Genomic DNA, 15363 nt, shown 5'->3' on the forward strand with positions numbered 1-15363 from the left:
ATTTTTGTTTTTCTTTTTCTCCCAGAACCTCATGCAGGTGAAGCACATGCTCCACCACTGAGCGACAGATATTATTCCTTTTAATTCTCATAAAAACTGAATAACATAGGATGTGATATTTATTGTTTCCATTTTGTAGATTAGGGACGTGAGGTCCAGGGGGTCTTAGTAACCTGCCAGACGTGGGGAGTACAAAATGCAGCATTCCTTCAGCCTGTGCAGCTCTGAGCATCCCCAAAACACTCCCAGTCAGAAGGTTCAAGTTGTCAGGCCACTGACCACAACCTCAAGATGCCCCCTGCAGGCGGTTCCAAGGCTAAAGGAGCTGGGAAGTACAGAGGGTGTGATCCTGTCTTGCAGAATCACAGCTCACCCAGGCTCGAAGACTCCAGAGGAACTGCAGGAATTAATAACCACACGTCCAGTTCAAATAATTGTCCTGAGTACATTTGACCAAGGACACTGTCCCCCATAAACTCTTGAGGACACAGGGCTGGGGAAGCTACCAGTGTTTGCCGAGGGACTTAAGCGGGTCCCCTGTGACTGTGGGTGACTATTTCATGCCCCGTGTGATTTAGCTCCCTCCTGCCTTTCCATGGGGAACTGTTAACTGTTGTCTGAGGCTCTCAGTTCCACAGGAACTGCAAACTGCTGGGGTTTCTATTTCTGTTATCCCTCCGCCATTTTGTCATGAGGAAGCTACTGAGTGCCAAGAGTGCTGCTTCCCTACAATGAAGCCATTTCTTAGTAGCTTCTTGGTCCGCACTGTGTGAACCAGCATCAAGAGTGAAGATGAGGTAAGAGCTGGTATCTGCAGCACACTGATAAGGACACAATCCCATGATTCAGCTTGATAATCTTAATTGGCTTCCTTTTCCATTTCAGAACCAGGCAACACTTCATCCCATAAACTAGAATTGAATGTTCTGAATGGCCCAGCAGAAGAGGTTGACTTCACAGACAGAAAAGAGCTAAAGAAAGCAGAAACACAGGAAGGCACATGGGTCATTTCAAAATATCTTTCCTTGTAATTTCCTTGTAGGAAAGGGGGACAAAGCAACAGGAAGAGCCTGACGAAAGGACTGACTTCATCACCATGCTAGCTGGCGTAGTCTATTTGGCTGTTACTGTCCTAGTGGGATTTCTCAGAAAGCCCCATAAGCAGGCTAGTTTCAGCTTGGTGACTTGGAATCAGGGTAAGTGACTCCATTTGGACTTTTAGACTGGTCTGTTGGGGTCCAGGGCGGGTGCTTATTCTGGAACATTAGCCTCCTGTCATTTTTTTTTTTAATTTAACAACATGTACTAAAACTGGAACTATCTAGAGAAGAATAGCACGGCCCCTGTGCAAGGATGGCATGCATGTTCACAGAGCATTTTATGATTTTTATGGAAAAGGAGAGTGGAGAAGGGGAACACTGCTCGTCCAGCAAGGTGCAGCACAAAGGATCTGCCAGAAGCAGAACAGGAGGGGTAAGTGGCTAAATGACACCCACACATATCTGTTCCCATCTTGTTCGCGGTGCTGAGGATGGATCCCAGGGCCAGTGAGTGCCAGGCAAGTGCTGTGCCTGAGTTGCACCCATCCCATATTCATATTTAAAATGTATCTTGGCTTTGAATTTAGGTGTCACTGGCTTCTTAGATTATTCATCTACTATAGTCTTTCAATTATAAACTGATCACATTAATGTGTGCCAGCATTGCTGCCAACAGGGGCACGTCTTGGCATGACGCAGACAAGGCAGCATGGTTTGTTAGTGTCCTTGCCCACTGCACACTGCCCAGGAAACAACCTGTCATCACCCCACCCTGCAGGGTGGACGGCAGGCCATCACTGTCCTCGACTGCACATGAGCAGAAACAAGGCAACAGGGGACCGGCCTGTGGAGTGCCTGCCTCACACTCAGAACCACTGTGCTCCCCCTTCCCTATTCTGAAAGAAAATGAAGTCAGTTTGCTGCAGGTGGGAGCTTTTCTTCTGACGTGATGTTGCCAGGAACCTTCACATCAAGGGGAGAAAGAAGGGAGGTACATGTGCTTAAAGGTAATCACCCTGACTGAAGGTACGGGCCTACCTGGAAAGCCAACCAAGACACACATCGAGCAGGCTCCGTGCACACACTTGTAATCCCAGCAGCTCGGGAGGCTGAGGCAGGAGCATTGGGAATTCAAAACCAGCCTCAGCAACTTAGCAAGGCCCTGTCTCAAATACAATGTAAAAATGTAAAAAGGGCTGGGGATGTGGGTAAATGCCCCTGGGTTCAATCCCTGGTACCAAAAACAAAACAAAACAAAATCCAACATGTTAAAATGGAAGTAAGTTCATCAAAGCTAGTTGGACTATTATAAAAATAGATAGGTCATATAGTGGACATAAAAAATCTACCATATGCACATGACTAAAATAGTTTTTAATGACAAAACTGTTTCAGTTCCCAGCACAAAAGAACTATAAATATCTGAGATGATAGACATGTCAATTACCCTGATGTGACCACTAAACATCCCATTAAAAAATACATTTAAAACCAGTTTTCATTGTATGGTCAAATTAGTTAAACATACACTCTGTGTTCTGAAAAAAAATTAATCTTAATCAGTGATTGAACACATAAAATAGGTGTTTTTCCCTGAGATAGCTATGAAAGAAATAGAAATACTTTTAAGAAAACCATTTCCTTCATTTCTAAAAGGAATAAAAGCACTATCAACGTGCACCCCAGCTTCCCTGCTGACTGGGTCAAGGACAGGATCTGAGGGCTTTGATTTCTATAGTCAGAGGCTGGAAGGATACTGGCCTTTCCTTGACAGAGCACCAATCAGGGCTCAGCATCACACAGGCACTTTGCATGCACTCTGGGACAAGGTGACAGGCTTATGCTGTGGGAGGGGGTGGGTGCATTTCTCTGGACCCACTGGAAGTCACTTCTGTCACAAGAGGAATCTCCATCCTTCCAGAGCCCCAGAGCCTTTGTAACACCAAAATACCAAAACCAAACAGATGGAAAACTGAAAAACAAAAGCCTTCAATGTTTTCTTTCTTTCTTTTTTTTAATGCAAAATCTGAAAGTTTTGCTTTCGTAAGGAGGAAGGGAAATTTCCCCTCCACCCTGTCAAGGTTCACTGAAACAAACCTAACAACCATAATAAGAGAAGAGGTTTACAAACTTACTAACCTGTAAAAGGGAAGTCAGAGGAGTGTGATTCCCACCCACCTGACGTTATTCAGACAGGTATTATACCCCTCTTCTAAGGGGAGGGGAAGCACGGGGTCCTTGAAACAGTGTAGCTTGTGAAAAGATTCTCTAGGACTCGGGTGAGTCCGTGGACAGACACTCTGGAGTTAAGGAAGTTGGTCCATGTGTAGTTTGTTCCTCGGTCTTCTCCCAGATGGCTAATGAGATCTCAGGGTGGGTATGGCAGTCTCTGGTGTGCCCTTGTGCAGCCTTTCATCTGAAAAGGGGAACTCTGTGCCTGACCGGGAGGAACAATAAATCCTTTAAGGCCCCTTAATGTCCTAGTCCTGCTGACATGCGGGGATGGCTCTGAGCTCCAGTGTTTCCAAGTTCCCGGACAAGTGTCCTCCTGTCAACGTGCACCCCGAAAGGACTCACATAACCTCCTATCCATGGACAGCTACATTTCCTCTGGACTAAGGTTTCATGCTATTTTTAAATGCGCCCCCGTGGGCCACCGGGTGACCACCTCCTAAGCATGGGTCCCACGAGCAGCGGCTGCGCCAGCGAGGCCGAGCCAACGCACCCCAGACCCGGGGCGCCCGGGCTCCAGGGCGCAGGCAGGGCCTGCAGCCCCGCCAAGGTGCCCTTGAGGAGGTAGGGCGAAGGCACCTGCCCTCGGCGACATGCGCGGCGCAGGAACCTCGCCAACCCGTCGCGCGCACAGCCCGCAGCCCCGCGCCTAGCACCTAGGAGAGTGGCTCTCCTGCGGGCTATCAGCGGCGGGAGCTGGGTAACGCCAGCCAATCCTCGCCGCCCGGCCGCTTTACGACAGCGGGCCCTGCTCCGCCCTCCCCGCCACGCGCCAGAGGGCGGGAAGGAGGTGTGCTGCTCGCGTCAGCCAATCCGCGCCGCCGCCTCTGGCCCTGCGCCCTCCCATAGGCCGCGGTGCGGCGCAGCCGTAAGGCGTGCTGGAGTGTCGCGAGGTGGGCCCGCGGTTGCTAGCGAGCTGTGGGGTGCAGCGGGTAGGCGGGAGTGACATTGGGCTGCGGGGGCGGCGGAGACTGCAGAAGCCCGAGGGCCCGGTGTCCGGTACGACCATGGCTGGCGCGCTGGTGCGGAAGGCGGCGGACTACGTCCGCAGCAAGGACTTCCGGGACTACCTTATGAGGTGCGGCGCGCGGCCGGCGGGACCCCGGACCCACGCCGCCCACCTCGTCGCTGCGCCGGCCAGGGCTGCCCCACGCGCGGTGCGGACGGCGACCTGGGGCGCCTCACCCGAGCGGGGGACGGGGGCGACAGAGGGGCACCCTTCCCGGGCGGTGACACTGGGAAGCCCCTCCCGCGCGGGTGACAGAGAAGACACCCTTCCCAGGCGGTGACTGGGACGCCCCTCCCGCGTGGGTGACAGAGAAGACACCCTTCCCGGGCGGTGACACTGGGATGCCCCTCCCGCGCGGGTGCCTCAGGAGACACCCTTCCCGGGCGGTAACCCCCTGGACGCCCCTGGACGTCTCCGTGTGACGACGTCCTTCCCGGGACAGCAGGGGTGCTCCTCCCGCCCGGCGACAGGGCGCCCCTCTCGGGTCCCGCGCGCAGGTGCGCTGCAGGGAGGCGGCGGTCGCCGGGCGCCCTCGGGGTCGCACTGCGGGTCCGCTGCGGGCGCGGTCCTGGCTGCCCGCCGCCCAGCGCCTTGGTGGCCTTGCGGAGCCGGCGTCCGCGCAAGCCTGGGCCCCGGCGCACCAGCCCGAGGCCTGCCCCAGCCCCGGCGTGTGACAGCCTCGCAGACCCTGCGGGCCCAGTAGCCTGGTCTCAGCTTATCTGCGTGTGATTTTGGAAACCTAGAAAAATGTGGGCATTTTCTTCCTTTTCCCCTTTCAATAGCAGTTTGGTTAAGAAGTAAATTAATGAAAGCTTTGGAGAAACATGTCCTATTATAACCAGCTAAAGGGTAGCGCATAGAGGCAACCTGATTTTGGTAATAAAAAGGATTAGTTTTCTAAATCCTGAACTTTATTACCAATACTTTTTACTTAAATTTTTACAAAGCAGTAGGTAAGAAAAATAGTTCACTCGGCCATGTGGTAAACTTGGAAGTAGAAGCTTCTCTCCTGACTCTTAAAAGTTTCTATGCTTAAATAGGATTATGGTAGATTTAAATACTGTGGAGCATGGCAATTTATCGTTAGTGTATGGCGGAAATTTTGAGCAAAGTGGTGATCCCAGGACATGTTCTTAGTTCTTGCAATTATGTTTCTTTATGACTTTTAATATTACATTCTTACTTTTTATTAATGTCTCCTGTTTATATAATCGCCCTTCCTGATGAGTCCAGCTAAGGGATACTGTATTGTATAATGAAGAATAAAACTGTATTGTATAATGAAGAATAAAACTACTACACCTTAACTGTAGAAACATATGTTGATGATCATCTAGCAGTTCTGTTACATAGGAAGAATGTGCTAAATATATTCTCAAGTAGGAGAGATAGCCCTGCTTTCTCGGATTATATCTTCTTGTATTGGATGAGTTTCTACTGAAAAGCCAGGGTTTTCAGTAGAATCCTTTGATATATTGTCTGATCTTTTTCTTCTAACACTAACCTCATGCAGCTTTAATATATTTATAGGTTCTGCAGTATTACTTTAGTTAATTTACAGTTTGACTAATAAGGAAAAGAAAAGAATTGCAGTGCCCAGGAAAGTGCCACCAGTACTAGGGCACTAGACTAGGATTCAGAAGTATGGTTTCCTAGTGAAGAGATTGCAAGCAAGTCGATCCTGGTGGACTTTAGTTACATAAAATGGGCTTCAGGATAATGTCCTATGTTGTTGGGGTATCTGGAGAATTTAATTGATTAAGGGATATATGGAAATACTTGGGAACTCCGAATTACTATACATTTTAATATATCTTTTTTTGGTACCAGGGATTGAACTTAAGGGTGCTCAACCACTGAGCCACATCACAGCCCTATTTTGCATTTTATTTAGAGACAAGGTCTCACTGAATTGCTTAGCACCTCGCTGTAACTGAGGCTGGCTCACTATTTCCCTATCTCAGCCTCCCGAGCTGCTAGGATTACAGGCATAGGCTATAGCACCTCGCAATATATCATATATCTCATATATATATACTGTGAGCAGAACGTTTTATTGTCTGGATAAGTTTAAAATCCTCAGTGTGAGGTATAAGATTCTATGATTTTGACCTTGCTTTTCCTGCCATTCTTGTGTACAGTGGGATTTCACAATCAGGTTGCCAAACTAGTTGAAGGCAAGTTTCAAAACTGACCAGAAGTTTTATTTTAGCTTTTTTCTCCCCTACATAGAGAAAACTTTCTTCCTAGAACCTACCAGAGGAAAGTAATTTCTATTTATTCTCCTACCCTCCTTGCTTATAGCCCTACTTTCTCTTAGCAAAGGAGAATAAAGCATATAAAGAAGAAAATTTTATTATAACTTTTTTGTTCCCACCAAAAACATTGTTCTGTTCCTCCTCCTACTTCATGAATAACTAACACATGCCTTGTATCCCCTACCAACTACAGATCTGTATTGTTCTTACAGCCTACTGAAGGGCTATAGAGGTTTCCTAAACTAAAGCTCTTCTAAAATTCTAAACTAAAGCCCCTCCTCCCCTCCCCTCCTCCCCCTCCCCCTCCCCCCTTCTCCCCCTCCCCTCCCCCTTCTCCCCCTCCCCCTCCCCCTTCTCCCCCTCCCCCTCCCCCTTCTCCCCTCCCCCCTTCTCCCCTCCCCCTCCTCCCCCCTCCCCCTCCCCCCTTCTCCCCTCCCCCTCCTCCCCCCTCCCCTCCCCCCTTCTCCCCTCCCCCTCCTCCCCCTCCCCCTCCTCCCCTCCCCCTCCCCCTCCTCCCCTTCCCCCCTCCCCCTTCCCTCCTCCCCTCCTCCCCTCCAACTCAGGGTCTCATGCAAACTAGGACAGCATTCTGCCACTGAACTGCATCAACAGGAAAATTTAAATATGATCTAAATTTAAATAATGTTAACTAGTTGTTGACAATTTTGTTAAATGTGATGATGGTGTTGCTACACCCAGGTGATAACTTTGAAGCTATCCCTGGTTCTTTCTAGCTTTGTGAATTTGGGTAAATTACTTAGCCTTTGTGCTTTGGTACCTGTTTAGTGACAGCATAGTGCTTGACAAATGTTCATCTGAGAAACAGAAAGGGAACTGATAGCATGCAGAAGGGGTCAAGCTTGTGGGGTGACCTCACTTTATAATAACCCATTTTCTTGAGAACTCACTCCACAAGAACCCACACTAGTTCCTTCTGAGGACAGTGCCTTCAGTGACTTTATCACCTTGGACAATGCCTTACCTCTGAAAGATCCCACCATCTCAGCACTGCTGTATTGGGGACCAAGCCCCCAGTACACAAACCTGTGGGGGCCAAACCACAGCCAAATATAGCAATCTCCAAATCAGAACTTTACATTTCGAGTACTACTTCTTTTAAGATATTTTTATAAGGAAAAAAAATGTGTCCTTGCTAATTTATAATTTTTTAAAAAGGCCTGTGTTCAGATCCTTAAAAAAGATATTTTAAGGAGAGTAATACTATAGGTGATTGTTCTACCTAGATTATGTTGTCCAGTCTTAAGATCAATGATCCTTCTCAAAAGTGCCATGCCCAATTTGAACTTGCTGTGAAATGTAATTTGGGTAGTGAAATTTATTAGGCTTTCTATGGCTTCAGGCATTTTCTAATGGAACCTACTTGAAGTATATTGCCACTCTCAACGATTATTTTCATGTTTAAATTGGAATCTCTGTGACCTCTAATGAAACAACCAGGAGAGCTCTTTGGACTTGAATGCATGTATTGAGGATTTTATTGTCTTTTTTTCAGTAACTCTTTCAATAGCTAAACTGAGAATTTGGCTTAAGAGAGAAGTTGCCGTGTTAGAAATCAGAGTTGCTCAACTATAAAACTTTTAATTTTAAAAATACCATGTTTAACATCCATGAAAACATTATTGAAAATTTTCATTCTTCATTCATTCAACAAATACTTTAAACGCTAGGCACCACTTTTGGTTGTTCAGTAGAAACAAAAATACACACCCCCTTGAGGCTTTCATTGTGGTGATAATGCAATAGTGAGTAGAAATTGAAAGTTCATTGTTAATAAAATTCTGCAAAGGTGTTCCTCTCCAACTTGTCGTTTTTAAATGTGTATCCCCTGCAATTAACAGTTGTGAGCCATAGGCCAATACTGAGCACTTGCAATGTGGCTAGTCCAAACTGAGATGTGTATTGACTATAAAATACACACTAGATTTCAAAGAATTTGTACAAAAAAAAATGTAAAATATCTAAGTCATAACTTTATTAATTTGTGTTAAAATTAATAAAACTAATTTGCCCGCCCTTCCTTCCTTCCTTCCTTCCTTCCTTCCTTCCTTCCTTCCTTTGTATCAGGGATTGAACCACTGAGCCACATCCCCAGGCCTTTTTATTTAAAAAAAAAAACTTTTTTTTTCTAAATTGCTGAGGTTGGCTTTGAACTTGCAATCATTGTGCCTCAGCCTCCTGAGTTGCTGGGATAACAGGCATGTACCACCATGCCAGCTTATTTATATTTTTTGTAATGTGGCTTGTAGAAATTTTTAAGTTACATGTATGATTTGTGTTTATGACTTATATTGTATTTATTTTTGGCTGCTCCACTCTAAAGATAAGCTTATTTTCCATAAAATGTAAATATAATTTCATAGGTCAAAGTTAAGAAATGTTACTTGATCACAAAGAGAAGACCAAAAAAAGAAAAAGAAAATGTGTGTTGCTAACCCTAGAATCCTGTTACTAAAACTTGAAAATGTGTGAGTTGAACCTAACAGAACCAACTCTTTGTAACCATCTGATCTTTTTTATTTTTATTTTTTCCATGCCTCTTCTGTCTGAACCTTGATGATTCCTCACAAAATAGTACGGTAAGAAAATCATTTCTCTCCATTCCAGGCTGTGGCAGACTTTCTGCATTAACAGAGTTACGGACAACAGACACAGTGTCCTTCACTTGAGGTGGCCACCTGGCCACCCTGTTAGTGTGTGTGGTGCTTCCCCAGGCCTGGCAGCTGAGGGAAATGGGGAGGGGGGTGGGGAAGAGTAGAGAAAAGGGGAGAAGGAAAGAGGAGAGAGGGAAGGAGCAGCAGCGTGTGGTGGTTCTTCTGCAGCAGGAAGGTGTCCAGGGCTAGATTTCAAAACAGAGGCAGATCATGGTGCTGCTTATATCTGTTTGAAACAAGCCACAATAAAGAATCATAATGGAATAAAACTATTTTCCCATTTAGTCCAAAATGTGTTAATTTTCTCTTTTCAAATATTAATTATGAAATTCCTTATTGTTCTAGAAATTGATGAATTTCTGGCAGCATATATTAATATGTATCTCCAAAAAAGGAAGAGAGAAGTGGAGTTTTGTTCTATGTAGAAAGTATGCATTATAAACTCTCTAAGGCTAGGTATTTTTACTAACTTAGTGTTAAAGTGACTTTTACCTTTTATGCTATTTTTAAGGGATATATTTGAAGTGTAACTCATGCTTATGACTCAGTCATAAATGTATATGTAGTTCTTGGCATGCCGAACTGTCTCATGTAACCTAGCACTGATCACGCTTAAACTTTTAATATGACCAGTTAGCCAGAAGACCTCCAGGACTACTTATGATTTCCCATCTACTGTCTGCTACTACTGTGCAAGAAGGCACCTTTATACCTGGTGGTAGAGATAAGCCCTAGACTCCTCAGGCTCCATCATAGCCCTCGGAGTCTGTGCATGACAGAGATAAGACTGCCATACAGGTGGGGGCGGTGAAAAGAGGCTGAATGGAAAAGTGATGAAAGTAGACCAAGTGGAGAAAGTCCTAGTCAAAAAGGAGGAAAAGGAAAGTCACTATGGAATGAAAATGAAATGACACCCATAAAAGAGAGGTAGAAGAGAAGTCAGTAGGTAAGGGAGAAGTGAGCACTTCTCCTTACAGAGGTGGGGGAAGGGAAAGGAAATAAAAATGGCTGTCCCTCACTGGAACACAAGAGAGTAAAGCATAAGCAGTGGGTATCTTATTCAGGTATCATCCAGTTTGAATACAAGAAGACTGATTAGCTATTGCAGAATTTCAGAAATTCTGTAACCAACCATTCCAATTTGAGAGGTGATAACTTGTGCGTTAGACCCTGAATCTTTACCGTCCTGGCTGAATAGGAACTTTGACATGATTCTTTTAAGCATGAGCCTCATGATTTACATTTCAGCATGTTAAATAAACTTCGAAATATTTTTATATCACACAAAATGTAATTGTTATTATTCTTGTATTTCTCTTGGTTTCTTCTTCTCAGAGAATTTTTGGATTTTAATGATGCTCAATTTATTCCACCTCTGTATTTGTGTATGATAGGCAAAAGTCCAGCAAGGAACTCTTTCGCTATTTAATGTTCTGATAATTAACTAAAAGGGGCACTTGTCCAACAAAGTGTGGATCCTTTCAGATTTTAAGATACTATTGTTAAATTCTATATAAAACAGTTCCAGTTTCATGGAGAAAAGACACTGGCCTTTTTAAAAAAATTTTAGCCTCAGAAATTAAATTGGGCATGGTTGCTATTAACCATGGACAACTTAAGTTTGGTAACCTTCAATGGCAGTAATTGTAGGATGAAAGAAAAACTGTTGGTCCATTTCTTTAAGTTTTTGCTACTATTTCAAAAGTATTTTCCAGTCATAATTTCTTAGGGCCTGGGGGAAGATCTCTGATCTTAGAATAGCTCATATGAGCTAAAAAAACAATTTCTTCCCTTATTAATTTTTTTCTTCAGAAAAAGTACCTGATTTAGGGTTTTTAAGAGTTAATATCTGAATTAAAACTTGAAAAAAAAGGAATTTTAATAGATTTAAACAATTAGAATAGTTCTAGCAAAGTTTAAATTATAACCAGAGTGAACCATGTAAAGAGTTGGTCTCATTTTTAAATCCTTTAAATGAATGGAACAATCGGATTATTGAGTTGGAATCTGAAAATTGGTAAACAACCAAATTCTTTCTCGAGTTGGACTCCTTTGTGAGAACTGCCAGCTCACATCAAAGCCCTTGAACAATCACATAGTGATAACCACCCATGAATTAACCCAGTGAACCTGCAGCATGTAAAGGTGAAGATTGAGGAAGATTACACCTGTTCATGGCTCTACCTTAACTCTTTCCTCTCTTCTTCTCTCATGTTTTGTAGCACTTCTGGGGCCCAGTAGCCAACTGGGGTCTCCCCATTGCTGCCATCAATGACATGAAGAAGTCTCCAGAGATCATCAGTGGTCGAATGACATTTGGTAAGAACACAGACTGTCATGATTCAGAGGACTTCACACATAGCAGAGCTGTTGCTCACATTTCACATTTGTAGCATCAGATGTTACAATCATTAGTGGAACGTGACATAAAGAATATGGTGACATTGAAGAGTGTCATCTTTTTCTCTATGATGAAGAAATAGAGTTAATTTGAAGTACTTAAAACCAAGATTTCTTCATTTCTACTAGGGGTTGGGTTGGGGGCCTGCATAAACTGCAGGCTTTTGCAGCTAAGAAAGCCCATTTTAAGTGTTGCAGCTAATTAAAGTAGGGGATGCCTGCAGTTCTGAGGGTCACAGTTGACAAAGCCGTTTCCAATATTATCAAGTGATGTGTTAGAGTTCTTAATTGTGGACTATGCTTTCCAGCATTGCAATAGACCCAAGCAGCTCACTACCAATTTCTTCTGGGTTTTTGTCTCACAAATCCTAAGAAAGAAGTACACGGAGAGTGGAAGGCAAGAGTGAAAGAGTAGCATGAGAGGGGACCCTATAGCAGGTTGCCTCTTGAGTGTGCTAGTCTAAGAGTTTACAAAGCTCTTGAATCAATGATATTTGTCCAAATTTCTGCTAAACAGGTTTTAGAAAAGTACCAATACTATTGGTTAACTCTTGAGCCCAAACATTTCTGCAGTCTTCATTCTGGTGTGTCCCCATTTAATTTTCTTTTTAGTTACCAGCCTGTGCTTGGCCACAGCATGTTGACACGTCAACACGTCCACAGGCTAAAGTGCCCTGGCTCACCTTGGCCTTGCTCACCACACTTCCGTCTCACAGGGCCCCAGCCTATGCTCACTTCCTGCACTCCAACCCTCCTAGGCCACTGCTCTAGGACAAGGGCTTGGCCTCAATACTTAAGAAATACTAACATTCACCTTTAAAATTTAGAATACCGAGCTGGAAAATATGCCATCCTAATCCTGCTGATAGTCAACTAACAGATTTTTTAAAATATATTTTTTTTAATTTTTAGATGGACACAATATCTTTATTTCTATGTGGTGCTGAGGATCAAACCTAGTGCCTCATGCATGCAAGGCAAGCACTCTACCACTGAGCCACAACCCCAGCCCCCACAGCCAACAGATTTATGTTGTAAACTTGATTTGGAAGAGTGTCATCAAGTTTACTTGAAACCCTGATGTTTGAATATAAAACTATTGTTAAAAGCATAAACAGTAGTTCTCTCAAATGATGGGTTATAAACAGTTCTAAGAGGCAGAAATGTGTCAAGAATTTGTTTCCATTTATTCTTGCTAACATATATGTTCCTAAAATGTTTAAGTGATAACAAAAATGCCTCCACAGTACAGTGAAATATTTCATGAGCTTTCTACTAGAGGCAGTAATTTTTATAGTACCTTTTATGATCTGCCAAGGGTTTTAGCAGAAGAGTGTCTTTTTTTTTTGGCTAATGCTGTGGACCCATTGGTCTCTGGCCCCTTCAGCCCTAAGCTATCTAGATGGTAAGTTATTGATGTTTTTTGCTTTGGTGTTTCTGCAGCCCTCTGTTGCTATTCTTTGACATTCATGAGATTTGCCTACAAGGTGCAACCTCGAAACTGGCTTCTCTTTGCATGCCATGCAACAAACGAAGTAGCCCAGCTCATTCAGGGAGGACGGCTTATCAGATATGAGTAAGCAGATTTGAATTACTTTGCTTGGAGAAATTGGGGAGAAAGAAACCAAGACCTTGTGCTAGTGGCAGTGGGGAGCTGGGATGCTAGGTGGGAAAACCTGACTTATTCAACATGAAAATAGGATATTTCAGTTTTTGTAAAATCTTAAGTTAAAATAAGCATATGGAAAGCTGTCTTCTAAGTGTGGCAGGGCTTTCTCATTGAATTTTTCTTTGTGATTATTTCCAGGATGACTAAAAAGGCATCTGCATAGAAATGGAAGGAACAAGCTCTTGAAAGGACAGCACCCCAGCTACTGCTGCAGAGTCACAGATTCCATCAGCATGAATAGGAGGAAATGTGGAATGCTATTTTTACTAACCATACCATTTTTATAGATATAGCTGAGAGTCCCTAAACAAACTCTCTGCTGCCTTACAAGTACTGAATATTTTCTCTTCATAGAGTAGCTCAAAATATGCAATTAACTTAATAATTTCCAATGATGGTTTTATCTGTATTCATACACATATTATCTGTTGGGATTTGCTTAATGAAAAACTGAACAGAGCAAAATTTTATAACTACTCACATATAAATACTCAGACTTCTTGACTTTAATGACTGCAAGATATCCAACAACTTAACACATCCTAAAATCTGATCTTCAGTGTTTGAAAAACTGTCTGTGTATTTCCATGCAGTATGTACATTGAGATGCTGTAACTTAAATGGCAATAAATGATTTAAATATTTGTTATATGAACATGACTAAATATCTTGCTTTATTTGCTAGGGAACTGCAGAACAATATGAAAGACATTATAGGTGAAAACTATAATTCCTTGAAAATTATTAGGATTTCCTGAGGAAATGAAGAGTCAGAAGGCCAATTTCTCTGGAAAGTGCTCCAGTCCCAGCTGTTCAGAATGTATATGCCCCTGCGTCACTGTTCCTGTTCTTTCTGGGCTTCACACAGCCCTGTGAAGCAGGTAGGACCTTTTATAGAGGAAGTATCATGGTCATGGTGCAGAATTTGTGAAACACCTGGTATTTAGCAGGACCAGGTCACCCCACCTCCCTGCCTGCCACACTGATCTGGGGCCATGGCAGGATAGACTCAACCAGGTACAGTGCCAAACAGGCTCCCTTGGGCTCATTCTTCCACAGTTCCCTAAAGTGCAGTTGAGTTTTGTTCAAGGAATCAACACTAGGATCCACAGGTTGTTTCATTAGGTTTAGCCATTCCAACTGCTTTATTTATCATAACCACTGAAACTACCTCAGGCCTCCTTTTCCAGCATTAGTGAATGTCAGGGTTTGTGGTTTTGAGTTTTTGTCTTCCTTTCAAAGATCCCATCCTGTCAGTCTCAAACTGAGGAAGAAGCAAGAAGATATTCCATACCTCCATCAGAAGATTTGCCAGCCCACCAAGTGGCGGCAGTGGAAGTAAGCCCATCTAGGAGCACAGGAGCTGCCGGGACCCAGGAACAGATACTGCAGAGGAGTCCCCGAGAGAAAAGCAAGCTCAGGTACGCAAGAACATAAGGAGATGAGGTCTGCCCAGTACTTTCTGCTAGCCAGAGCTTTGTCTGAAGAGACAGACTTGTGACTAAATACAAGCAGTGAGTGTGAATGCTCACGTGGCCTCTGGAGTTGCTATGGGAGCCACAGACTGCTAGCTGAGCAGTCATTAGGAGCCAAGTAGAGACTGATGGGACACCTCACTCAGGGCCACAGGAAGATCTCAGCTGTCATGCTTCCCTTCCACATCGCTGAGTTCTTCAAAAACAACAGCAAGAATGCAAGATGAATGGCTGAAGCAACGGGAAGGTGTGCATTTTCCTCTATTGGAACCCAATTCTTACTTTCCTGCAGCATTGAGGCCAGTTATGAAGAACTAAATTCCAGAACAAGATTTTGTTCAGATCCTTGGTTCCTTTAAGTTTACCACATCCAGTGTCTACTGTTAGCAAAAAGAACACAAGAGTAATAGTTTATAAGTAGTAGCTTTATCAAAATACGGTCTGATCAATTATTTAATCCCCCTGGACTTGGAGACAGAAGACTTCCTGGGCAATACTGATTCCTAGCTCTGGGAATCTCCTAACACTCCTTTATCCTACTTGAGCTATGTTTTCTAGAAATATGTATATTGCTACAGCTCTCAGTGAATGCCTGTTACATTCTAAGA

The 15363-nt window shown here is 43.8% G+C and overlaps 1 protein-coding gene and 1 non-coding gene across 3 annotated transcripts; both read left to right on the top strand.

Moving 5' to 3' along the window:
• Positions 1 to 1284: 1284 nt before the first annotated feature.
• LOC143402735 (U6 spliceosomal RNA) lies at positions 1285 to 1389 on the top strand. Its single transcript, XR_013091791.1, has one exon. It is a non-coding gene; the product is annotated as a U6 spliceosomal RNA (small nuclear RNA).
• Positions 1390 to 4171: 2782 nt separating this feature from the next.
• Positions 4172 to 13945, top strand: Mpc1 (mitochondrial pyruvate carrier 1). 2 transcript variants are annotated; one of them, XM_076858044.2, is made up of 5 exons: positions 4172 to 4350; positions 9133 to 9136; positions 11434 to 11530; positions 13055 to 13187; positions 13419 to 13945. In XM_076858044.2, exons 1-5 carry the CDS (start codon positions 4280 to 4282, stop codon positions 13441 to 13443), a joined length of 330 nt encoding a protein of 109 aa, XP_076714159.1. In that variant the 5' UTR covers positions 4172 to 4279; the 3' UTR covers positions 13444 to 13945. The 2 variants fall into 2 exon arrangements, with proteins under 2 accessions (XP_076714159.1, XP_076714158.1); XM_076858043.1 differs by lacking the exon at positions 9133 to 9136 and having other exon boundaries at positions 4225 to 4350.
• The last annotated feature ends 1418 nt before the right edge of the window (positions 13946 to 15363 follow it).

The sequence above is a fragment of the Callospermophilus lateralis genome, chromosome 6, assembly GCF_048772815.1.
Source record: "Callospermophilus lateralis isolate mCalLat2 chromosome 6, mCalLat2.hap1, whole genome shotgun sequence".
Taxonomy (NCBI): domain Eukaryota; kingdom Metazoa; phylum Chordata; class Mammalia; order Rodentia; family Sciuridae; genus Callospermophilus; species Callospermophilus lateralis.

What these genes read in the sequence shown, in the direction of transcription:
- Mpc1 (XM_076858044.2), top strand. Translation starts at nt 4,280, where the DNA reads ATGGCTGGCGCGCTGGTGCGGAAGGCGGCGGACTACGTCCGCAGCAAG. An exon ending in CAGTGGTCGAATGACATTTG is followed by an intron (nt 11,531 to 13,054) that starts GTAAGAACACAG and finishes GTGTTTCTGCAG; the next exon opens with CCCTCTGTTGCTATTCTTTG. An exon ending in GGACGGCTTATCAGATATGA is followed by an intron (nt 13,188 to 13,418) that starts GTAAGCAGATTT and finishes GATTATTTCCAG; the next exon opens with GATGACTAAAAAGGCATCTG.